This window comes from Diplotaxodon limnothrissa, linkage group LG17 (genome assembly GCF_057381915.1).
Source record: "Diplotaxodon limnothrissa isolate DT_005_m linkage group LG17, D_limnothrissa_male_GT1.1, whole genome shotgun sequence".
NCBI lineage: Eukaryota > Metazoa > Chordata > Actinopteri > Cichliformes > Cichlidae > Diplotaxodon > Diplotaxodon limnothrissa.
Window position 1 is genome coordinate 9,248,861 of NC_140612.1, and position 26,333 is coordinate 9,275,193.

General features: G+C 39.8%; 1 protein-coding gene across 5 annotated transcripts in view; it reads left to right on the forward strand.

The window, feature by feature from the left end:
* Positions 1–26,333, forward strand: part of LOC146614611 (discs large homolog 1-like protein) — a 116,114-nt gene that overhangs the window by 56,879 nt on the left and 32,902 nt on the right. For 4 of the 5 annotated variants that reach the window (XM_085375378.1, XM_085375379.1, XM_085375381.1 and 1 more), the window contains 8 exons: positions 15,156–15,209; positions 17,089–17,139; positions 20,184–20,308; positions 21,162–21,331; positions 21,521–21,657; positions 21,900–22,044; positions 23,845–23,977; positions 25,793–25,949. In XM_085375378.1, coding sequence (XP_085231504.1) covers positions 15,156–15,209; positions 17,089–17,139; positions 20,184–20,308; positions 21,162–21,331; positions 21,521–21,657; positions 21,900–22,044; positions 23,845–23,977; positions 25,793–25,949 — 972 coding nt within the window. Of the gene's footprint in view, positions 1–8,823; positions 8,836–15,155; positions 15,210–17,088; positions 17,140–20,183; positions 20,309–21,161; positions 21,332–21,520; positions 21,658–21,899; positions 22,045–23,844; positions 23,978–25,792; positions 25,950–26,333 lie in introns of all 5 variants that reach the window. The other variant, XM_085375383.1, reaches the window with a different exon arrangement.

Genomic DNA, 26,333 nt, shown 5'->3' on the forward strand with positions numbered 1-26,333 from the left:
GAAAGAGAGCGCGGTGAACACCACGGCGAACGAACCTCTCAGTAATTGTTGAACCTTGCGCGCTTAATTCAGGAAACGATCGTACACAACATCCCCACAAGTAGGATCGCTTCCTGAGGTCAACAATCAGAGGAGGAGGAGGTGTTTACGACAGTACAGAAGACTCGGCCCTGCTCCTGTTGACCCCACTAACTTTCCTATTACAGCATGTTATCCCACTTGTAGTATTTATGATAAGGAATAGTGGCATGAGATTGAAAATAAGTCACTATTGCAGTAAACAAATCCTCCAGAAATCATTTCTTTCTTGTCGATCAGTGCTTCACATTAGCTGAAGTTAAATCTTCAGAACTGTAATAATCCCATTATGTTATGATAAAGGCCACACTTCTGTGGGTACAACGTGTTTACAGTGTGTTTCTAAGCCATGTTCTTATCGATACGCTAAGACGCTGTCGATTCAGGATGAATGCTGTTTCAAATAGGGATCCACAGACTCTGAATCTGTGGGTTTTTGTTGTGGTTATTTATTTACATGACAGGAAGCAATTTGATCCATATGAGAAATAAGGGACATATTTCAAAGTCTTTTCACCAGCTCCTTGTTTTACCTGCGCCTGAAGCCCAGGTACAGTCTGAAAGAGTGTAGATGTAGTTCATCCACAGAATGAGGAAGCTGATAATAGTAATGTATTGCCACAAGTAGTTTCTTTATGAAAATAAGATGTATGTCAATGCTTGTATGTCTGTGCACTACTGATTCTGTGGGAAACACTGATCGTGCAATTTTTGAACATGAACAACACTGATGTGTTGCAGCATATCTTATTTGTTAACGTTGTGATATCGGTCAACAGATACATATATGGGTGGTAAACAGGGACATCCATTTCAAGTTATGTTAGATTTTTATTTAAATAAATAGAATTTTCTTGCTGTCAATTTCCTGAATTTCAGCTAAATAAGCTGTTAGAGCTCAGGTAACCATTTGCTATAGAATATTTGTGCTCTATTAAATTTCTGGCTGGTGAAAAAAACTGAATGAAGTGTCTGCCAAGCTTGATCTCCTCTTTGTCTCAGTTAGTTAAGGACAATATTAAATCTTATTATTTTACAGACAGACAACATTTAAATCTTTAACAGCAAAAGCTTGTCAAAGCCTTCCAGCTCCAGCCCAGAGCACATCTCTGCTCTAGTCATAACAGACTCTATAAATTAATACTGATTTCTGCTGCTGGTGTGTGATATATGATAATGAAGATCTCAGGCTGCAGCCTCACATGTCTGATCACCCACTGGATCCATGGAGACCACAGCTCCTGTTGGTCTTTTTTACAAGCTTTACTTGTGGATCGTGTCAGAGCATCTGCTGCCATTATTCAGTCGATTTGTGTCTGTTTAGAAAAGTCAGTGACATGACAAATAGTACGCGCATTTGTTAACAGGAAATGCCTTTTAAATGCTGTTAGACCTGGTGCCAGTGCTAATTGGACTGCGCACTTCTTGAACTCTTCAGGCCGTATAATTACACCGAAAATGTATTTTACAGCCTTTACCGTAATATTTACCGTAATATGTACCATCAGTTTTAATTAAGATGAAGTGATTCCAAGATGAAGCCAAGCACTCGACAACTGAAGCTTCAAAATACTCTGACTGGACTGGGCTAAAAACACCACAGCACTTTACAGGAAGGGCCAGAGTCGTCTCTATTTTTTGAGGCGACTGAGGTCCTTCAACATCTGCCAGAAAATGCTGAGGATTTTCTATGAGTCTGTGGTGGCCAGTGCGATCCTCTATGCTGTTGCATGCTGGGGGAGCAGGCTGAGGGTCGCAGATGCCAACAGACTTAATAAACTGATCCGTAAGGCCAGCAATGTTGTGGGGATGGAGCTGGACTCCCTCAAGGTGGTGTCGGAGAGGCGGATGCTGTCCAAGATAAAGACAATGTTGGATAACACCTCCCACCCACTCCATGACATGTTGGTCAGTCACAGGAGCTCGTTCAGTGAGAGACTGAGATTACCGAAAAGCACCACTGAACGACACAGGAAATCATTCCTGCCTGTGGCCATCTCCCTGTACAACGCATCCACTTAACACACTGTTTGCTGCTACAACTACACATGTTTCTTTTCCAAATATTTATTTATAAGTGACTTATGTATGTATGTATGTATATATATGTATATATTGTACTATTCTTAGTTAGCGTATTGTCTGTCTTGTCTTAATGTTGGTTTAAAATGGAGCACTGTAACAAAAAATAATTTCCCCCAGGGATCAATAAAGTATTCTGATTCTGATTCTGATTCTGAATTATACCATTATACCATCAAGAAACTACAAAATGTAACATTTTGTGGGATTGGAAAACTGGACAGCATTCAAAGCTCTATACCTGTGTGTTCATTATTATGACAATTATTTTGCTCACCTAAGAGTCAGTAAATGATTTGAATTTTTTGAGGTGTGGGGCCTCAGTATCTGAGTGGGACACTACATAAATGTAAGTCAGTACTCATGACGTCACCTTCATCGTATCTGTGTGCGTGCATTCTAGCCTCCTCTCAGTTCTCCATCTGTCTGTGGAGTCTGAGGCCTCCTGCTGGGGACAGCCAGGATTACAACCTAGTCTCCAATCTGGAGAGAGTGGAGTTTATTGATTGTAGTTAATTGTTTTCGGAAGTCTGTTCTGCAAATCCTCTCAGCCTCCAGCCAAGATGCTGTCTCCTGTCACATGTCTGTTTTTGCTGTCAAACACTTGATCCTCGCTGACGGCTCTTGATGTGGTCAGTTTTTGGCTTTTAGAGATAAATAGTAAAACATTTTGCTTGAGTGAAGCATGAAGGAGCAAAAAAGACATGGCCCACATCTTCACTTTTTACAGGAATGAAAGGATTGTGTGAATTCAGTGCTTTGAACATTTTTCATGTGTGTGACTGTGTGTGCGTGTGTGCATGTGTAAAAGAATAATTAATATCTATTACAGTAATTGCATGGAGCACAAAAGGTTTTATACTCAGCAAATAAGGTTGTTTTTTTTCTCCTGGATAGTCGGGTTGTTCTGACCCAGAAGAGAAAATAACTACTCAATTAAACCAGTGTGCAGAACTGATGGTGTAACGTTGGCTGATTTATTATTTTCCTAATGTTTTTCTGTTAAAAAAATTAAATTAAAACATTACATAGTGGTGTCAAATTAGAGTGGGGGTAGAAAGCTAAGTAGAGCTTGACACAGTGTAGGCAGGCTGAGTCAGATGATTTCTAATAAAAAGATTTGGGGGTGCAGTGTCAAGTTTGTCCCACCTTTAGTACTAATGGAGTAATCACAGCAGGGACTAGAACCTGACTGACAGATTATACTTCTCTCATATGAGCCTAATCCACACTGCAGCATTGTGGATTAGGCTCTAAGATGTGAAATATCTTATTCTCACATCCTTGTTTCTTCTCCTTGTCTGCCCTCTCCACCCCATCCCTGTATTTTCATGTTTCAGCAGCAGCCTCCACCCCTCCCTACCACGCCCTCTAGCACTATATTAGTGCTGGCTTCATTTAGCGCTGTGATGCTAACAGCCTATTCTTCTTGCTCATCCTCTTCTGACTGAGCGCTTAGCCTGCAGCGCTAGCAGTACTTTACACAGGGAACACACACACTCTCTCTCACACACACACACACACACACTCGTAACGCACTGGGCCGCTACAACAGGCTTTCTCTCTGCCACCCTCGCCCTCTCTCCATCTCTTTGTGCTCTCCACATGGGTGCTGCTTTTTAATGTGCCTTATCTCTATTTGCTTCTCTTTTGCTTATCAGCTTGGTTTGGGGCCAGTTGTGCTATATATTAACTGACATTATAAAGACATCAGGCTCATAGCTACAACCAGATAGGTGTATGTGTGTGTGCATTTCTCTTGCTCCAATGGCAGATCCTGTTCTTTCCTAAATACCAACTGTAGGCTGCCAGAAGCTATATTTAAACTGACCTGGGAAAAAAAATAAGCCTTTTCTCAGTCACTGTGCACAGGCTCAACTGATATCAGTAGGGTTTTTATAGTCGTATCTATGCATCTACTTAAATGTAAAAAAAAAAAGAAGGTGAATTTATTGATTTATTTTTAAGTGTTGCCAAGTGTTGACTTTAACCCAAATCAGTTAATAGTATGAATTCCTGCTGGTTATCTAACCAAGTCCATCTAAGTTTGTTAAAGAGACACATACATTTTTCTAAACATGTAAACTGCAAGTTCTTCAATAACCTTGAATATCTGAATGTTTTCTGGGGTATAAGGTTGCATAGGTATATAATTAGTTCCATCTGAACAGGAAGAAAACACAAGAAGTGTCAAGTTTATACTTTACTAAGATTATACTGGTCCTTGGTGCTCTTTCACAGTTCATCCACTGTTAGAAACAAGCCGATTTTTTTCCAACTTTCCTCATAATGAGAAAGTTTGAACAGCAGATGGATAGTGCTTCTGTGTTTCCAGCCAGAGCTGTGTCCCTGAAATGACCCCCTAGCTGACATCATATGGAGCCAAGAATAGAAAAAAGAAAAAAACCTGTCTGAAACGTCGCAAAACAATGAACAACAAAGGAAAAGCTCAGTAGGCCCACAATGCCAAATATCTTTTTTTGCATAAAGGTGCAATGCCACATCCCATATTACTCGTTATTACTTATACTGCAACACCTCTTCAGCGCTGCAAGTGTAGTGCAGTGACAAAGTATTTGCCCCCTTCCTGATTTCTTTTCTTTATTTGTCACACTTTTATGTCTCAGATCATCAAACAAATCTTAATATTAGACAAAGGAACTTCTGTAAATACAAAATGTTTGATTTTTTGTTGTTGTTGTTGTTGTTGTTCATTGATCGTTTATTAAGGGAAGAAAAACCTACGTGGTCCTGTGTAAAAAGCAATTACTCTTCTTTGCTGAATTATTTTAATCCAGTCACATTGGAGGGTTTTGGAGCATGAACGATGTGGTCATGCCAAAGAATCTTAGTTGGCTTTAAGTCAGGACTTTGATTTGGCCACTCCAAAACCTTCATTGTGTTTTGTTTTTTTAGCTTTTCAGGGGTGGACTTGGTGTTTCCAGTCACTGTCCTGCTGAATAACTGAGTTTGAACTTCAGCGCGTGAACTGATAGCTGGACACTTTCCTTGAGGATTTTCTGCAGTGGGACAAATACTTTTTCGTGGCACTGTATGCAAGAAATAAATAAAAAAACACAATTTAGATGGTTATGTATTAAGTTTCCATACCTGACCACAACTGTAAAAGATCAAAGGCGTACCTTCTGCCATAGATAAATTAAAGCCTGAAACATATAATAAGCAACCACATCATGATTCACAAAGAGACAGTGAAGTAGGCCAAGGCATACACACAAAACGCGCTTGCAAACACTGCATTCCAGCTGACCCGGCCTGTCTTGAGATGCTTTAAAAGAGCAAGACAAAGGTTGATGGAAGCGACCGCAATCCACCAATCACAGCACTCCCTTCTTTGTACACACACACACTGTGACTCTGAGCGCTGTATTGCTGTCCTCGGTTGCCTATCGATTAGTTATGCCTGGCTGCTGTCATGTGCAGGAGTCCGGGGAAGCCCCCTAATTTGCCAGTCCGGGAAAGGGAGAGAAAGAGCAAGAGAGTGAGTTGGGGAAAGAGAGAGAAAGAGAGAGAGAGAGAGGTGGATGCTGAGGGAAAGAGGCACCATAGAAAGATGAGAGCAGCTGAGGGATGTGGCTAATTCAATCTATCATACCATGAAAACAAGACAAGATGAGAGAAGGAAGATGATGAGAACTCTTTCAGACCTTTTTTTAAATTTCTGCTGGATTTAAAGAATGAATATAAATCTTAAGAGAAAAGGGAAATGCAATATAGGACTTTTTGGAATATATAAATGTGATGAATGCTGAGGGGCCAACACTTTTGATACAAAACTGGAGTGTGCTGTCGGTGGATAATGTGAATTACTCTGACTGAAGACTGGAGTAGACTAACCACAGGAGTGAGAAATCTTCCATTGGAGCACTGTCTACAGAAACAAAGCAGGACTGGAAGGAGTGGTCAACTTGTCCAAGTGGCTTTCCTGTTTCTTTTTGGGACCCAGCTTTTATTATCCTACTGCTACCATACCACTGAGAGATGGTGAGAGTGTTAAAAATGCTAATAAAGGAGGATGCTTTGCTTTTGACGACTAATTCACACTCAAATCCGTAAGGGAAAGGAAACACGAGTAAAGTTGCCTAAAGAGGAGGGATTACTTTTTTTTTTTTTTTATTCCGGTGAGATTTACTTATTGACATATGAGAAAAAAGGGCTGAAATACCTACTTTGTACTGGATGCGGAGAGGGATTGGTTGTTCTTGAGAGGCATGACCTACATTATTCAGACAGAAGTGATGGTGAGGAGCATCTCAGTAAAGGAGAGAGTGTGGTAAGCGATAAATAAAAAAACAAAACGTAAAGACGACAGAGAGGATTTCTTTGTGTTTTTATGAATCTTTGTCAGTATGAACACTTATTTCCACAGCCATGAGTTTTGTTGTAGCCCTAAAAAGCCCAGCGGTGGCACCACAAAGGGCAAATCTGGCAAAGGGAAGGCCAAGTCGAGCAAGAGCCACTCTCACTCGAAGCATAACCAGAATTTATTGCAAGTACAGACGCCGAGTAACCAACTGCAATCTTCGCCTCGACACTCACCAAAGCGCCACCCGCATTCACCAAAGCCAAAGCAACAGCATCCGCCAAAACAGCTCACTCCGTCTCCCTCTCCCAGCTACTACCACATAGCGCCACCATCTTCCAGTCATCAGCTATGCCCGCCATCACCAACTTGCCATCTGGCCCCACAGTCCCCAAACAGTCTATTTCCTTCGCCAAGCCACCATCAGCTTCACCTATCGCCAGGCCACTATCACTCCCCCAACGACCACTTGCTTCACCTGTCAGCAAGTCATCATCAGCTGCAGCATCATTCTCACAACCAGTATCACCCATCAGCCTCGCCCAGTCACATGCTCTCTTCACATTCGACTCATCAAATCTACCACCAGCAGCAGCAGCTCCGCTCCCCCAGTCACCACTCACTGTTCCAGCAGTACCAGCACCACCACCACAACTGCCCTTCTCCTCTTCCTCATGCCTCCCAGTCGCTTTCTATCCATCCTTTTCACTCTCCACAGCTCCCCTTGTATTCCGGGCTGGGGGGTAATGGGTGGAGCACACTTCCTACCAACCTCGCCAACAGGGGCTGTAGAGGGAAGTTTCCCAATCTTAGAGACAGCGTGAAAAAGAGTCCCATAAAGAGCAAAGGCAAAACAGGAGGCAGGCTGTGGCCCAATGACACGTATATCTGGACTGCACACTCAATGGAGACACCCCCACATGTGCCACTCATACACCACTTCCAACGAATACAAGCCCATGTACAGGTAGGTTATAGGTGGAAGTATGTCAGACGTGGACAGCAAAGGCGGGAACAGCGTTATTTCCCATCTATCTCTACTGAGTGAGATGCTGATACCAGAAACAATTTTCAGTTATGCATTGTGCAGATGCACTTGTGGTGGATTTTGCCTGTTATTAGTGCTAAATAAAGTCATGAACAAATACTTCCCGCTTTTTTTGATAAGCAGTCAAGCTAATGATTGATTATAAAAGAAAATTAATCATTTACTATTTCATCCTCAAAATTTCAATAGGTGTAGAAGTAACTATAGCCTTGGTATCTAGAACTAGGTTTGGGATGGGGGAGGGTGTCCTGCATGTACTGTAGACCATTCTGCTAGGTGGATTTATTGGTATTGTAAGGAAAGGGCCACCTTTAGTCCATTGTATCATTTGAAAGATAACCTCATGCTAACTACAAAGAAATCTGTATTATTTCTTTGAGTGTATCACATTGGTCTGTAGTTCAGTTTCAGAGAGCATATACTTCTACTTAACATATATTTCTATGTCACTATTTTCCAGCTATTTTATTGGCCACTGCATTTTGGGCAAATTGCTTTCTTAGTGTTTGTTTGTAGAAAGATCTTCAAATGAAAAGCTACACACTTATATAGGGGTGATATAGAGAGTGCGTTACAAAAAGGGAAAAAAACACATGGCAGTAGAGAACGAGACATTCACTGATTTTATACAGGACACTGTGTCCTTTACTGACATAACATCTGATAAGAGCTTCAATTGTATGGAAATAATAGCATTGATTACTATGTTCAAAGTACTGCTAGAATCAATATAAACTGGCTACATTAGTCCCTAAAAGAAAGATGGAACAGTGAGCAAGGAAGAAGTGTAATTTGTGACAACAGCCTCCTTCAGACTCAGAGTATTGCTATCTCATTTCATTTATTTATTTATTTCACACTTGGTACAACAGTTTCCACAGTTAGTTCTTTCAGACAAACCAACCACACTTTCTATCGGTAAAGCACTGCAACCATGTGTGAATAGGAGCAGGAAGAAGAAAATATTCTTATTAAACCCTGCCCCCTATCTACAATACAACTTATATTGCAAGTGGGCACCAAAAAGCAAGGAACAAACTAACATTTATCTCCGGTCCTAACGCAAACCAAACAACAAATTTACAATCAGAATATACCACTCCACATAGTAACAAGGATAAAAGTAAATAAAATAAAATGAGGCAAAAAATAATGGAGGCAAAAAATAATGGATCCTTTTTTAATTAACTCCAATTTCGTTCACGTTCTTCATATTGAGTTATCGTTTTAGACATGCAACACTTTTTAAAACACTATAAATTTATACAGTTCTTTAAATTATAATGAAGAGAGTTCCACAGTCGTATACCCCTAACCGATCGACTCATTAATCTTTGTGTAGTCCTAGCTAGCTGATGCTTAAAATAAAATTTGCTTCTGCTGTCTTCTCCCCCCGAACACATTGAAAATAATCTTTGTAACTTAAAAGACAAAATTTTATTTTTAGCCTTAAACATAATTAATAGTGTCCGTAATTTCACTAAATCTCCTAATTTTAATAATTTCAATTTTATAAATAATTTATTTGTATGTTCTCTATATTTAACGTTATGAATCATTCGTATCACTTTCTTCTGCAATAAGTTTAGAGGTTTTATAGCATTCTCATATGTATTCCCCAAACTTCCACACAGTAACTAAAGTATGAGAAAAACAATGAAAAATATAAAATGCGCATTGTTTTGTCATCTAATAAATCTCTTACATTTCCCAAAATATAAATGTTTTTAACCATCTTCTTTCTAATACTCAATATGTGATTTCCACGTCATATTTTCATCTACTATTACACCCAAAAAGCGAAATTCAGCAACTCTTTCAATCAATTCTCCATTAATGGACATAATGACTTCTTCCTCCTTTACACGATTGCCAAATATCATGAATTTCGTTTTTGTCAGATTCAAAAATAATTTATTTACATCAAACCATTTTTTTAATCTTAACATCTCAGAAATCATAATTTCAAATCTTTCAAATTCACTCCTGAGCAATAAACATTTGTGTCATCTGCAAATAAAATAAAATTTAACCTTTTTGATACATCACAGATATCATTAATATATAAATTAAAAAGTTTAGGTCCCAAAATAGAACCTTGAGGAACGCCACATACAATCTTCAATCTTTCAGAGGTATTGCCGAGTTAATGTACATATTGGGACTTATTTTCTAAATAACTCCTTAACCAATTCAATGCCACTCCTCTCACACCATAAGTATACAATTTAGAAATCAAAATAGAACGTTGTAACGTGTCAAAAGCTTTTTTTAAATCAATGAATACCCCGACTGTGTATTTATTATTATGGGTTGCAGATGAAATATCGTCAATGAAAGTCAACAATGCTAATGCCGTTGATCTATTTTTACGAAAGCCAAATTGATTTTCATTTATTAGTTGATTTTTTTCAATAAAACTATCAAGTCTTTACGCAAAAAGTTTTTCAAGCACTTTTGAAAACTGTGACAAAAGAGACACTGGCGTTATTAAAACTATGCTTATCTCCTGATTTATATAAGGGTATCACTTTTGCCACTTTCATTCAATCAGGAAATACTCCTGATTGTAACGAGAGATTAAAAATATAGCAAAGAGAAATACTTATACAGTCTAAAGTCTTTTTAATTATAACCATGTCTATACCATCACAGTCAGTAGATTTTTTATTTTTAAAGTTTTCTACAATTGCTACTATTTCTTTTATGGTAATATCAGCTAAGAATATAGAAGTAACCACTCTACTTTCTCCTTTCTAGACTTCCTCATATTCTGGGTCGTCATTTTTTCTAATGAAATTTACTAAAGTAGGTCCAACATTTACAAAAAAGGAATTTAATTCGTTTGCTACTTCAGTCCTGTCATCAACAACTTGACTATTCTTAATGAAATAAATAGGCCGATCTGAGGGTGTGTTCTTGTTACCCAATACTTACCCAATATTCCAAATGCCCTTAATATTATTCTTGTTTTCCTGATGGGAGGTCTACAAATACATTGGCTGCTAAAAGCAATCTCCAAGTGTTGTACTTATATCTGACCACAGTGTTATGGACAATTTAGAAGCATAAGGTCACTACAGTATTGCTGCCATTATCTTGAAGCTTCGAGTGCTTTGCTGATGTTTTCCACACAAAACTGCACTCTGGGCTGTCAAATGAATTGTAATATATTCATAGCTTGTCTCTCTTTTACTCTGAGGGATACTGGAAGTAATTCAGAAATACAGAGAAAACAGATTTAGAGCAAATGAAAGGTTTCAAAATAAAGCCTGCAGTCAATGGGACAGCACTGAACGATGATGGGCGCAGTGCAAGAGCGATTCCCAGTAATACAATCAAAAGAGCATAGCCATCCATGTGTAACAGGAAATGTGTCGTATTATATAAACTCTACAGAGATGAAGAATAGTAAAGGAAATGAATGTAACAGTGTAGCTCTCTTCTACTTGCTATAGTTATTGCGGACACGGTGATCACAGAGTTAGAAGGTAGCGATGGTGTGATTAGTGTGATTAGAGTGGTTGTTCTGAGTGGATGGAGTCATGCTCCATCTGATTAAGTTATCTGATTTTCATTGCTTGTTAGGAAGTCAGAACGAGCGATGATGTTATGATTGTATGAATGTTTGGGTCCATGTTCATGTTCGTGGCTCAAGAGTTGGGAGTTTGCCTTGTAATCGGAAGGTTGCCGGTTCGAGCCCCAGCTTGGACAGTCTCGGTCGTTGTGTCCTTGGGCAAGACACTTCACCTGTTGCCTACTGGTGGTGGTCAGAGGGCCTGGTGGCGCCAGTGTCCGGCAGCCTCGCCTCTGTCAGTGCGCCCCAGGGTGGCTGTGGCTACAATGTAGCTGCCATCACCAGTGTGTGAATGTGTGCGTGAATGGGTGGATGACTGGATATGTAAAGTGCTTTGGGGTCCTTAGGGACTAGAAAAGCGCTATATAAATACAGGCCATTTACCTCTGTGTACAGCCAGTGTGAGTTGGTTTTAGAGAAACGCAACACTTTGGCCTTTGTATGTGTTTTGCGCGTTCTTCCATATGTGATTGTGTGTGTGTTAGATTGCTATAGGATTCTTGATTTCTGTTTCTCCAATCATGAGTCATCTGCTAATTAATAATTACGTTGATGGTTTAGAAGCTGATTAAAGCCCGCTACACTAATGGAAAATCATTTCCCCAAGTCTACACACTCGCGCGCACACACACACACAAATGCAGACCTCCTTCAGGACCTAATCACTTGTATGTCTCTCTGTGTGATAAGACAAACGTGGGATAGTCTGGATCTCTCTCTAAGCTGTCCTGTGTTGGACTCAACCAACCATAATGCCATGATAACACAGCTGGTGTAACACCCCTTATGTAACGACTGACAATCACTTGCACAGGATAACTAAACACTGTCTGGATATGGATGTTTTGTGTGCATGTGTATTTGTGCACCGAGTGCTTGTTTGTTTATATTTGCACATTTGTACTTTTGGCCTTTTCATGTAACACAACTCTGTCCTCACACACTCAGACACACACAAATTCAAATATGTATTGATGTTACATAAGGGTGCAGTCTGACATGGCGTGCCAATGGAATCACCAGCTGAGTGACGGACTGGATTTGTCGCTTTGTGAATGGTGCGCACAAACAGAGAAAGAGACACATACGCAGAGCTTGTCTGCACTGTGCAACGCTTTTCCTCTGCTGAGGGAGTCACATAAGGTTTAGGCAAAGCGGTGGACTAGCATGCATAGTGGAATAAATTCCATACTGTGGTTAATAGGTGTTAATACAGTAGCATCAGCTGAGGTGACTCCGTCAGTGTGTTTCATTGTCTAAGACTATTAGAATAAACAATTAACTGGTTATCTTTGTTGGTATTAACAGGTTAAGCCTACACGATAATTACAGTGACAAACAAGTTTTGGCTGGTGAAAGTCAGGAGTGTAGAGTGTATCGATTTTCCTAGATTATTTTTGTCAGTTGAGGCTTACATAAAAGCGATAACTTGAAGTAATTGTTTTTAAATCAGGAATTTTAGCCTACTCTTTATATTGTTGCTTCAGTTCATTGAGGTTTGCAGGCGTTCATTTATGCCTAGCTCTCTTTAGTTCCTGCTACAGCATTTCAGTCAGTTTGAGGTGTGGACTTTGGCTGGACCATTGCAACACCTTCACTCTTTCCTTTTTCAGCCATTTTCTTGTACAATTGCTGCTTGGGATTGTGTTTGGGATCATTGTCCTGTTGCATGACCCAGTTTTGGCCAAGCTTTAGCTGTTGGACAGATTGCTCCACATTTCGCTCTAGAATACTTTGGTATATAGAGAAGTTCATGGTCAACTCAGTGACTGCATGATGCCAAGGTCCTGTGGCTGCAAAACAAGCCAAAATCATTAGTTTTCCACCACCATGCTTAGCTGTAGCTATGAGGTGTTTGTGCTGATATGCTGTGTTTGGCTGTGTATTGTGGCCAAACATCTCCACTTTGGTTCTGTCTTTCCAGAGGACATTGTTCCAGAAGTCTTTGTGGTTTGTCCTGATGCAGCTTTGTAAACCTAAGCTATGCTGCCATGTTTATCGACACAAGGCGTTCTCCTGGAAACCCTTTTCAACAATTCATATTTGTTCAGTCTTTTTCTAATTGTGCTCTCGTGAGCTTTAACATTTAAAAGTCTAATTGAAGCCTGCAGAGTTGTAAAGAGGCATTCAGTTAACCCCCCCAGACCAACAAAATGCTAAAACCAAATGACAGGTGGTCACACATGCCAATGACTAATGAACCAAGTGCATTTGATTCCACTCAATGCCACCCCTAGATAAATAACAGCTTCAGCCAGGCCACCCCTATAATATCGGTCCCTGGTTACTTTGTTACAGGTTGTAGTCTCAATGTGTGCATTTGTTTGGGATCAGAAGTCATTAAGTTTTTTTCTTAAATTTCCTTATGTTGATGTGATTGATGTGAGCTTTCTAGTGGCAAAGGATAAAGAGGGTTGGTGTCCTTGTTGCAGTGATCTGCAGTGTGTTTTTCTAAAGCTTTTAAAACTGTCTGAGCTCTCTTTGAAAAGCAGCAAACTTGAGAGATCCTATTTTTGCTTTAGGTATACATTAACATTTGAATAGTGTTCTCCTAAATCAAATAACAGTCCAAAAATATTTAATACAGATATTTTCCTCTTCTCTGACATAAATACAGGTCCTCATACATCCTGACGACAACAGCTGTACCTGTCAGCATGGCCTCAGTGCCTCATTATGCAGGACTTAACCTGCTGTGTCCCAGCCTCCTTGTATCTATGTCTCTCTGAACCTTACTCCAAATTTCTTCTCACGCTGTTATTTATTTAATTTTTTTCTTTTTAAAAAAAATCCTGTATCCTTTTTTTTCTCCACACTACATTTCTCAGTATTGTTGACCAGCAGGCGGATTTCACTCCTCCCACCATACCTATAATCCTCCACACCCCACACTACCCCCTTCTGTTCCCTTGTGGGATCAAGCATCCAGCCAGCTTGACTGACAGTTCCACATGTGGCAGTGAGAGAGGAGGGGGTGGGGGGGAGGCGACAGGGTGGATGAGAGGTAGAGATTAGTAGAGACATAGATGCTGTTGCTGCTCTGCTGCATGTTCATGGTTATGGTGGCCTGTTTGGTTCTCTTGCTTGTTTGATGCTAGTTTAACTTGTTAGTTTGGCAACTTTTTTTGGCGACAGAACAAGAAGCGGAGTTCTTAAATGGACTGGCACGCTGATCGCTGGGCTGTTTGAGAAGTCTAGAGCCAGTGCTAAAGGTGGACGTCAGGGCACTAGATACTCTCTGGAGAGAAAGTGAGAGGAGACGAGGGAACAGGAGTCAGTAGGTTGGAAATGGAAAGAAAAAAAAGGTGTTCATGTTCTTGCAAAATGACAAAAACGACATCCTGTAGGTATTAGTGAGTTTCCTGCCTTTTGCTTTGCATGTGATTAGAAAATAGGAAATGGAAACCAGTGTCAGTCATCTGCAGCTGCCACAACCCTAGCACAGATCGGTCCAAGCCTCTTCTTTAGAAGGAGACCGGGAAGAAAGAGGAGGCTGATTTTGGGTGCAGAAGAAAGGAATAAACACTTGTTGTAGAGTGCAGAGCGCGCATGGGAGTGAAGGGGAGATTGCGGTCGGTGGATTTATACAAAGCAGATGGATCTGGGAAGTTGACTTAATTTAAGAGATTAAATATGGATGACCTACAATAGGATGGTGGTGTAAAGTACTGTGCGGCAGTGTACAATGTTGTACTATTTTACTATTAGAAAAAACGTCTAAAATGTATCGAGTGTTTTGTGGTCCAGTTCTGAATTTTTGTTGAGACACTTTATGGCACAGTGGCAGAGCTTTAGTAAGTTGTCCTATAGCGTGGTTTGCCGTGTAGTACTGTAGTACTGCCCAGTATAAGGGCTGTGCAGTATGTCATGCAGTGTATGCCGTCGCTCCAGGGTGGTAATCTGTAGCAGATGTACTCGAAATGCTGTACCAAAACATGAGACGAGTAAGTGCTTATTGCTGCTCTCTGTGTGTTTCTCTTTGTTCTCAGCAAGAGTGCTTTGATATTAAAAGTAATTAATAATAACACCGACATTCTCTCTTTCAGGCCAACCCCCCTCCAGTGGTGGTCAACACCGACAGCGTCGACACCCCCCCATATGTGAGTACGGCTTCAGATATAAGGCTAGACTATAATTATATTTTTTAAATAGTAAGGTTGAATATAAAAACTTTACATTGAGTCATTGTCTTTAGTCCATTAATTTAGTGGGTTTTTTTCTTGCCAAAAAATGTGCTTCACATGTGCAGTAATTTGAATATTTCAGAAACAATTAACGTGCACGGAGTTTTAGGTTGAAATCTCACTTTAGAATTACATGAATACAGAAAATCAGTATCTGTGGTTGTTAGATAAGTTTATTATGTAATTACTGTGGAATTAGTCCCTGCTGAACTAAAACTGAAATTAAACACAGGCAGTGAAAGATTTGTGCGCTTGCAGGTTTCACTTATTATTTCGCTGATATCATTTATGGATGCTTTTCTCCAGTAAGGACTAACTTTTCTGACACCTTTAGAGACCAGGGTATTCTGGAGCCAAAAATGCACCAGGTGCATTGCTATGTTATAATACACATGCTGTGATGCTATGATATTGACACTTGTAATGATGGTTGTGCTTCACAGTAAATCCAATAATTTTAAAGGGTTTCAAAGGAATCTAAGTTTTTCATCATATTCATAGTAAGTTCAATTCCATATAATCAGGCAGCACTCACCACTATGTGAATAGTGTCAGATATTAGTAGTCACAGCGTACATGGTGGCTGATGGATGATCGTGCCCTCTGTTTGAAACGACAGAAATTCACAATCTAAACTAATCTGAGCGCACAGAGGCACAGATTACAGCCAAGGGGATTACATGGGCCACTGGGATGCCGCTCGACCACTGTGTTTACGTGTTTATCAACTATGTGTGTGTGCGTGTCATCTCGCCCGCAGCAGCTGTATCTCCTAGTTTCAACTGAGCCGGACTCAAAATATATTGAGATCAGATTTAATTCTGTGCTCTTTACATTCAGTCTTAAAACGTGGATGTTAATGTGATTTATAGTACAGACGGTCCAAGCTGAGCCATGTGATTGGCCCACGGGCAAGCCATCAGGGATGCTCTTAAATATGACATCATAGACGCATCATCGCATTACGGATCTAATCTGCGGGATTCATGCATCAGTCATAAATAATCAAATTCCTAAATTCTCATTTCTTCAGTTCACATACTTGTTGCAGTCTGTCGTACCTACAATAGGCAGTGTGTTAGTGATCAGATAATCAAGTCACATTTTTAGTTAGAAGTAAACAAACGTTGTCAAGCTCCTACTAATGTTCAGAGATAGCAGCTTACTTTGGTGTGCTTCAGTGTCTGCTGCACTAAGACAGGGTTTTACGTTTAATCTCTGGTGACTTCTAACTACACAAAATGTAGTTTCTCTTTTATGTGAACAAATTTTACCTCATATTTTACTTTCACCTCAAGAACATTTTTACATGATTAAGATTGAGGGTTTTTTTTTTTTTTTTTAAAAACATTTAAAAAGTTGTGGTCTATGTGACATTTAACTTGTGATGTAAAAGTGTAGGCGGTCTCACCAAAGATGCTCTGTTCTTCTTAACATCTAAAGGGTAACTACTGCAAAGATGAGTGTAAAGCCCAGATTTGTACAATAACTTCATGACATATTTTGTATCACAACTTTCTTTCTTTGCAAACATTAATCTTTCAGTAACATTTGAATGCCTGACCTGAAAAAAACTGAAGCAGTCTGAATCCTGAGCTTATTTGATTGATTGATTGATTGATTGATTGATTTTTTGGCTTGCAGAGTTTTTATGTTTTGAAACATTGGCCATGTTTAATATAAACATCCAGCACTGTAACAGTGACAGAAAATAAGGAAAAGCGAATGTGGATTAAAGAAAGAGTTTACTCTCACTGTTCATTTTCATCTCTCTCTTTTTTTATCTTTCAAACAGGTCAATGGAACAGAAGCAGACTATGAGTATGAGGAAATCACGTTGGAGCGGGTAAAAACATACAACACACCATCACCATGTGTGGCCATCACATAAACTCTACATGTACTCAGCTCGACGTACAGTAGTCACAACACGGCAAAAACTAAAATGAAAAATTTATAATAGTTCAGCCTTAAAACCTGATAAAGATTCAAAGTTTTTTGTCTGTTCTTTTTCTTAACAAACTAAATATGTCACAAAATTAACTAGTTTTTTGACTCTAAAAAAATCTAAATCCTTAATAAGGCTGAGAAAACACAATGATTTAAGTCAGAAAACCCATCCCTGTGTTAGCTGCCTTTGTCCCCGATTATTTTCCTCTACTTCAGCTCGTCATTCTGCTTTTCCTTAACTTAGCCTGATCATTGGTCTGATTCTGTTGGACCTCTTTCCCTGTCCTCTCTTTCTTTTCCATCCTTCTTCCCTTTCCATGCCTGGCCCCTTCCTCCTTCATTCTCATTACATGCCCCTTTCTCTCATGCCTAAGGCTGTCTCTGCACCTCCCTCTCTCTCGCCCTATTCTCCCGTGACCTGGTTCTGTCTGCTTGACTGGATCTGCTTTAAAGACGCCATGGACGTACACGCAAACACAGGCGTAGACATTATACTTAGCCATTATACTAGCCTTGAATCCAGTGACAGAGTGCAAGTGAGAAAGCACCATGCCAGTGATCTACTATATGCCAGCTGGCGATATCTGGAAACATCTGTATCTCTTTTACATGTTGACTTTTTTTCCACTGCAAATTACTTTGGAAAGAGAAAATGATCCATTAACAGAAAAAATTATGCATTAATGTCTTCTTTAGGAGACACACATATCCCTACACTTAATTCTTCTTTGAAGTGGAACTAAGGTAAATTTACAGTAACCCCTGTCCAGCTTACAGTTTGGCAGACTGAGAACCCATCATCTAGTCTGCTGACATAGCCTCTTGGGGCAAATGCAGAAATTGCAGAAGTCAATCTTTTTGTGTGTTCAGCAGATATATAAATCGATTTTCTGTTTTCATTAGCCCGGTTATTGCCTATAAATGCATATAAATTTTAAAAAGCCAATAAGAAAATTAATTGTTGTTGATTTATCCGATCATGTTTTAGACCTTCCGTGCAGCTGCTCTTTTGCTTCCGCACAGTTTTGTTGCATGTTTTTTTAAAAGCATTCAACCAAAGTCCGATCAGAGGGAATCTTTTCATATGAACAAATATTTTGGCTATCTGCACTGTACCTTCTGCCTGGGCGCTCTTCCAGAAAGCAAGTTTAGTGAAAAGAGTTTGTTTCAGATTGTCTGGGTTCTCTCTTCCAGAAAGAGAGCTGACTGACACACCGTTTCATTTCCTTATAACAATTTATCATTTTTGCAGCTCGTCTCTGAGCGTCTTGACTTGAAGAAGTTTGATCTTTACAAATATGAAATCCTAAGCAGACGTTACTTTTTTTAATATTTAACATCAGCGTGAATTAAAATGAAGGCTCTTGCTTTTAATTTACCTGTTACCTGTTACCTTGGTGATTCCTGGCGTCAGAGATCTGAACTTACTAAACCTGTGTTCAAATCGCTTCAGTGACTGCTCTGTAAAATAACATTATACTTTTTCCCTCTTCATGGACTCTGAGCCAGAAAATGCAAACAGTGATTCATTCATGAACAAACACACTCGACTTGATTTGCCCTTTGTGGCTTAGAATGAATGTTTTTCTGTTTGTACATTCTTACCAGCTTAACTTTCGCCTTTTTTCTTTTTTATATTTAACATTAAGTTACACGACTCATTGCTGCACCACTTCATCTGGTTGAACAACTCCTTGTAAAAGAAAAGGAGGCTGCACTGTGTAGAAGAGCACCAGTACATATAACCTGTATGCCAAAGAGAGTTCAGCTTCACCTCTTTCTGTGGTAAATGTATGATGATACAGGGATTAAGCTTGCTTGAGGTAATTAGAATAGTAGAATCTAGTTGGGATAGGTCACATATTGTCATGGTTTGCTGTGTGGCAGGCAGGACCCAAATGCAGGACTCATAAACGCAAGGATCAACTAAAAGAGGCAGCTTTATCTTGGATGTAAGTGATTCTTCAAACAAACAGAAAACAAAACCAAAAATGAGGAACTAGAAATACGAACCAAAATCAAAACACTAACACTGGGAAACAGAGCTAGAAAACTACAAGGAGCACAGCGAAAAAACGCACAGCATAGTGAGGGTACAATGCAACAACTAATAGAGAGAAACACAGGACTAGGACGAGCAGGTGGGGAACAGGTGGTAACACAGCTGGGACAAATCAGACCCAACGAGACAAGGGAAGAAAAAACCACACAGGGACAGGGACTATCAAGATAAAACAGGAAACACACGACAGGCACAGAGGCACGGATTTGCCACTGAACAGAGGGAACACGGAGCACAGGGACAGGAGTAACAAACTGCGACATGAGACACGACTGACTGGGGAACAAGAAAATAAACACAAAGACAGAACTAAACCTACACTAAATATGAAGGGCACAGAAAAACTGGAGATCAAAAAACAAAGAAGAACTAGAGCTAGAAATACAGAACCATAAACCAAAAAGACTAGTAATGAGAAACCATGATGAAATCAAAGATTAATAATAACACAGAACACTGGGTCACGACACAGGACCGCGGCACGTACATTGTGGTCCATCCTTAGTCTGCTATAAAACCTTGGCCACAGCAACTGGACCAGTTGGTTTTCTGTCTTCTGTGTTGGATTACATGAAGCTGAACAGAGCAGAGCAGGCATAATGTCTACAAATCTGACATGAACCAAGAAACTGTGGGCTCACTGAATCAACTCAAATTCTGTATGAGGTTTACCAGTTGGATGTAGGGAAGGGCTAAGCCGTCAGCTGATGTCTGTTGAGTTTAAGATCACTTGATCTGAAAAGCAGCTGAGCTCGACTTTATGGCCTGCCCAGACTAACATTAATCAGTTAATATCACGGTGCACAGTAATCTTTTAAAACCTGTATAAGTGCTTTTTTAACCTTTAAAACGCTCTGTGTATCTGTGTATATGCGTAGGGTAACTCAGGCCTCGGCTTCAGTATCGCTGGAGGGACCGATAACCCCCACATTGGAGATGACCCCTCGATCTTCATCACCAAGATTATACCTGGAGGAGCTGCAGCCCAGAATGGACGACTCAGGTGCAAACACAGACACTGTTGCTTTCATTAGACGTGAGCAAGAATTATTTGATTACATTATGAGCAGGTGCAGCGCTTCTTGGGTGCTACATGCCCGAGCTCAGCTGCTGCCCTCAAAGTTAGAAATTGAACCATCTTAGTCTGAACATTTATCACAAGTGTTTGCAGAAATTGGGCATGCAGAATGGATTTCTAGTCCTCTAATAAGCCTCCTTTTTCACATTCAAACTGAAGCAATACTGTTCATGTGTGTAGCGTCACACCTGTGGCAGCAGATTTACCTAATTATTGGTGTGGCATTGATCGAGCAGGTAACATTATTGTTCCGGAGTTATTGAACTTAGACAGCAATGCTTTCAGCAGCTGCCAGCAAACTCAGCTAACATTGTGAGAGGCTGCTGTGTGGAGAGCATCTCCAATCACAGTAAATTGGCTGTCTAGCTTTACAACAGACTTCACCATGAGAGCTTCGGCTTGTTATTATACTACAGAATAAAGGGATGTGAATCCCTCGCAGTTTTTCTCTTTACCCATACCAAGGTAACTACCTTGGTAAAGCCAGTGGCTCTAGACAATCTTTGAAAATGAACAAGAGATGTCTGATTGAACCAAGAACTGTCTATTTTCAGTTTCTGGTATTTGATTGTGTTCACTCACCCACTCCAATCTCCCCATTTCAGGACGTATGTCTAGTTTAGCTTTAATTCTCAAAAAGAAAGCAACCACTCACTGTCAGCAGCTCCATTCCCACTTTGGTCTTAGACTGAGCAGCATAACATTTGTTTTTCCTCCCAGTTCATCTCCCCCATCCAAGGCAGTTCACTTCTTTACTTCATGTATTGTTGCCATGCAGGGTGAATGACCGTATAGTCCGGGTGAATGAGACGGACGTCAGAGAAGTGACCCACAGCGGCGCCGTGGAGGCTCTAAAGGAGGCAGGTGGTCTGGTCAGACTGTGTATACGACGCAGGAGGAGCCTCACCGAGAGAATCCTGGATATCAAACTAGTCAAAGGCCCCAAAGGTGAGACTGTGCTAGCATAGCAACAGACTGCCAAGTCTACAATTAGTCCAGCACAGATATATTGCAGTTATTGTTGTTGTGGTACTATAGCAGAACACTTCATAAAAAAACAGTGTTATGACTTACAAAAGAAAGTATCAGATGTTAAGAAAATATTCAAGCGTGTGACGTAGTGACTTATTCTTCCAGGTTTAGGATTTAGTATAGCTGGTGGAGTTGGAAACCAACATGTCCCTGGCGACAACAGCATCTATGTGACCAAAATCATTGAGGGAGGAGCAGCACACAAAGATGGACGTCTACAAATAGGCGACAAGCTTGTTGCTGTGAGAAAACACTTCCTCTTTTTTTTTTACTCTGTTCTCTTTTGTGCAAATTTGATTTAAAAATCTAATTATACACACTAAAGTGCATATGAAGGTTGCACTTCATATTACTGTTAAAAAAGAAGTTACCCTAAAAGGGGTACCATCCCCATGAACCTGAATGGATGGATGGATGGATGGATATTTATCATGTGTGGCGCATGTCTGTAGAAAATAATACCGTTTATGTCATTTATGTTCAGGTAAATGGTTCCTGTTTGGAGGAGGTAACTCACGAGGAGGCAGTGGCCGCCCTAAAGTCGACTCCTGATGTCGTGTACCTGCGTGTGGCCAAACACACCTCCCTTTTTATCAATGACAACTTCCCTCCGCCCGATGTCACTAACTGTGAGTACACAAAAAGAGCTCTACGTTCTGAACGTTGACTTTTTTATATTTTAATTGCACAACATGTATTTGTGAAACCCAGTTTCATCCGTCTGCGTAGACTCTCGCTATTCTTGAGAAGTTCAAAAACAACTTGCAGTCAGACAGCGTGCCGCTGACTGTTGTACACATCGTTGCCACCAAGATGGTGAGGCGTTTTAGAGCCAGATGGTGCTGAACAAAAAAAAAGAAAAGAAAAGAAAAAGAAAGAAAACAGCAAGGAACAAAGCTGAAATTTGTTTGCTTCCCACACATAGAGAGCTGCTTTTTACTGAAGCCCTGAACAGTGACTCTTACTCAGAGCTTGTCATGAATCATGAAACTCGACCAGCAACCAATCAAGGAAACAAAGAAAAGTCAAGCAAAGGTGAAGTAAACTGTAAACGGGTACATGGAGTTAAATTAGCTTTCGCGTAAAATAAAAAGGTACCTACAAAAACCATTATTAACATCTGCATGTCCTCCCTTTACATGCCATCAGATATACTCAGCTAAGATATAATCAGATATAGTCTTTCTTTAATCACGCAGTCCCATTGAGGTTCATATCATATTTTATAAGACACCTGAGAACAAGAAATATTCAGAAAACGCAATCAGCAGGTGAAAAACAACACGATACAGACGTAGACTCTTTAAAAAGTAAATTACATCAGCTAATAAAGCTCTCCGAGGGGAGAATGGAGCAATCGTTATCACTCGACTTAGATCAGCACAGAGCTTTATACATGTCAACTGGTCATACGGGAAACAATGAGAACAAAGTTATGAGGATTAGCTTGCAACTTTTATATCATATGTTGAATATTAATATTAAATGAAAATCAGCTGTCAAGCTGATGCAAGCTCGGTACCTAGTTATAAGAGCTATCTGTATGTTAAAGAAACGGTGCATTTAAAAAAAGCAAGCCAGAAGTGTGAGATCACAGTTGCATATATTTTTATATGTAAGTTATTTATTAAATAATAATAAGTAATAAGTAAATATTAAGACTACTATAGAAAGCTGTTTCAGGATAGCGATTATTTGACATCCATGAAGTTTTCTGTTAAATATGTGACGTCACTTTAGTCAGTTTGGGATGATAGATTAACTGGATTGGAAATGCACATTACCTAGTTTGATTTACTAGTTTTATAAAAGCAGTTTCTTATGAAAGCAGTTTTAATGATCTTTCACATCTATGTGGTAACGTTAAGAATATATTCTATAATGATCACATCTCCCAGACAGTGTTTTTTGTTATACAACAGTCCGATTAACAGACTGGGTAAATTTGGTTCTCTGGATTCCTGCCACTTGTCATTTCTCCAACAGAGCATATTAACAGAGAGCATGTCATTTATCACTGCTGTGAATCTACCATATTAACAGATTCTATATATCACGCTGTCTGTCATTTCTCAGGACGTTTCTTGGCTCTGCAGTACTTTTTTCAAAGTACATCATTTAAAAACTGTGTACATAGAAAAAATGTTTTTAAAAGTACATTTCTAAGTGACCTGTATATACTGTTCTTGTTATCTATCTATCTATCTATCTATCTATCTATCTATCTATCTATCTATCTATCTATCTATCTATCTATCTATCTATCTATCTATCTATCTATCTATCTATCTATCTATCTATCTATCTATCTATCTATCTATGTTGGTTGTTCGATTACTTAAATGCAGCTTACTGAAATCACATTTGAATTCATGTCTTATGTGTAACACTAAAATAAGACAAAGAAATGTCTGTATTTGTTCCCACAGCATATTCCCCACACCAGGATAACCACATCAGCCCCTACATGAGTGGCAGCCAATCTGTAAGCCCTGCCCCACTGACCACCCCCAGATACTCACCGCTGCCCAGGTCCATTGCAGGAGACGATGATATCACCCGGTGAGATCTCAGTTTATCTTTGTAGCGCACAGAAAGAAATGAAATTTCTGTCAAATGAGATAATAATTCAAGATAAAGTTTCTAAAGTTTTAACTGCCTATTAAAACAGACCTGTTGTGATAATTTGGAGCTCCACTGAAGCAGCTTTGGATGATTGAAAGTTGAAAATAAACTTTGGTTAGCTCAGTTCATGCGCTGTCTGAAAAAAGCTGTTCAGAAGTTAATCACAAATTAATCAACAGTAGATTATCAGTACTGTTAAGCATGGCAATATTTGGCTGTCGATTTCTGCTGTACATGTTGGTTTACTTGAAGTTATGTTAGATTAAACAACTTTCCAACATTTGCATATTAACATCATATGATGGTTATAAACAGTCTTTGTCAGAGTCACATTTATTCACAGATGTCAACCAAGAAAAAAAAAACGAAAATAATTTGACAAAATTTGAAGAAATAGTTTGTTAATGGTTTAGTTTTGCATTTTATAAAATGACAAAATCCACAATCAAAATCTTGTATTTTCAAGCTTCTTTCCTTTGTGCTCTGAGATCTTTAGTGAGAGCAGCGAAGGATGACCTCAGTTCTTCCCTGCTCTGCCTCTGCATCCGTGTTTGCTCTGTGTGTGTGTGTGTGTGTGTGTGTGTGTGTGTGTGTGTGTGTGTGTGTGTGTGTGTGTGTGTGTGTGTGTGGCAGTGAAAGGCAGATGGCCCTGCAAATTTTGTCTGTCAAGTAAACTCCGGTTACATACGCGTACAGACACACCACACACACAGATACACCCTGAGTGCTGCTCTACTGTCTTAATCCATTTTAATGGAGGGATTACTGCTTATCACAACCCTCGTCACTCGACTGGCATCACCGTGGTTACCAGAATATGACCTATTTCGTCATAGACCTTTTGGGCCAATCAGTGCGCTTTGATTATAATAAATCTGATAAGCCTCAGACAGACTGCAGAATGGTCATTTTGACGTGTGTCCTTCTCTTTTCTCCAGCTATTTTTCCTCTCTCGCTCTCTGATTAGTCACACAAATAGCAGATCATGGGTTTTAAAAAAATGTCCACTGAGTGAGCAAAACTTCTGCACAACAGATGAATTCAGGTTAAGGATCAGATGGAGGGACACGCTGGTTCATTTCTATCTCAGCAGTAATTTTCATACATGCTCGGAGTATCTGCCCGTGCTGACTTTTTTTCCAAATGTTGTATCTGAAAGGAGGCCAGGATTTGCTGTTGCAATACAAAATTAGTCAACAGCCCACATTTGTGAATGTGTCTGATTCCGAATACACACAAAAGAACTGTTCTGTTTTTAGAAGAGGCATGAACCAAGCTGAAGCGCTCTTGTTATCTTGTTTTTACACATGCTGACGGTGTGCGTAAAAACTTTTACCAGTGGTCGACTTTATTTGCTTTTCATCCATTCATCCAGCTGCTTCATCACTCGCTTGTGTTGACTTGGATTCTTTTCTTTCGTCCTTTTTACGAGACGTAGAGGCTAGACCGGCTCTCATTGTTCACGCTGTGCCACAAAGTGCGATGCTGACATCTGCTGGTGAAAACAGAAAGTAATCTTCGGGTTAAGCACTGTTTCCTCCTGCAGAGACTAAGCATTTATCACCACAAATTTTTCCACATTCAGAGAACATCATATAATGAAGTACAACATTATTTCAAAATGTGTGTAGTCACCGACTCATCAAATGTATTCATACATTACAAAACTGATGAACTGGTGTCCTAAACAAGGAGAATACCAATATAAGTTGCCGTGATGTGATGTCTTTGTTCGATTTGTGTTTCTGTCAGGGAACCCAGACGGGTGGTGCTGCAGAGGGGATCTACAGGTCTCGGATTTAACATTGTTGGAGGGGAAGATGGAGAAGGGATCTTCATTTCCTTCATTCTTGCTGGAGGTCCAGCTGATCTCTGTGGGGAACTTCGAAAGGGAGACCGCATCCTGTCGGTATGAACTAAGACACCACACATACAGATCCCTGAGAAGTACGACACAGCGTTGGTGAATAACTCCTAATTCTGTTTATATTAATGTTTCACAACAGATTTGCTTTGTAAGGATGTTGTACCTTAAAACGTAGAGCCATTGGAATCAGTTCCAGATGCTTATTTGCAGTGATTTGTTAATCTGAAGATGGAGTTAAGCTTCACATAACTTTTCTTTGTTTTTCGTGCATTACCAGTCAACCGGCGCCCTCCGATGACTGAGTGCATTCTCGCGATGTGGTGTGTGTCCCGTTAAAATGAAATATAGGTTTAATTTTCTTCACACAACATTCACGCTAGATTTAATCCTCAGACTGTCGGGACACTGACAGTCCCTGTAGAATTA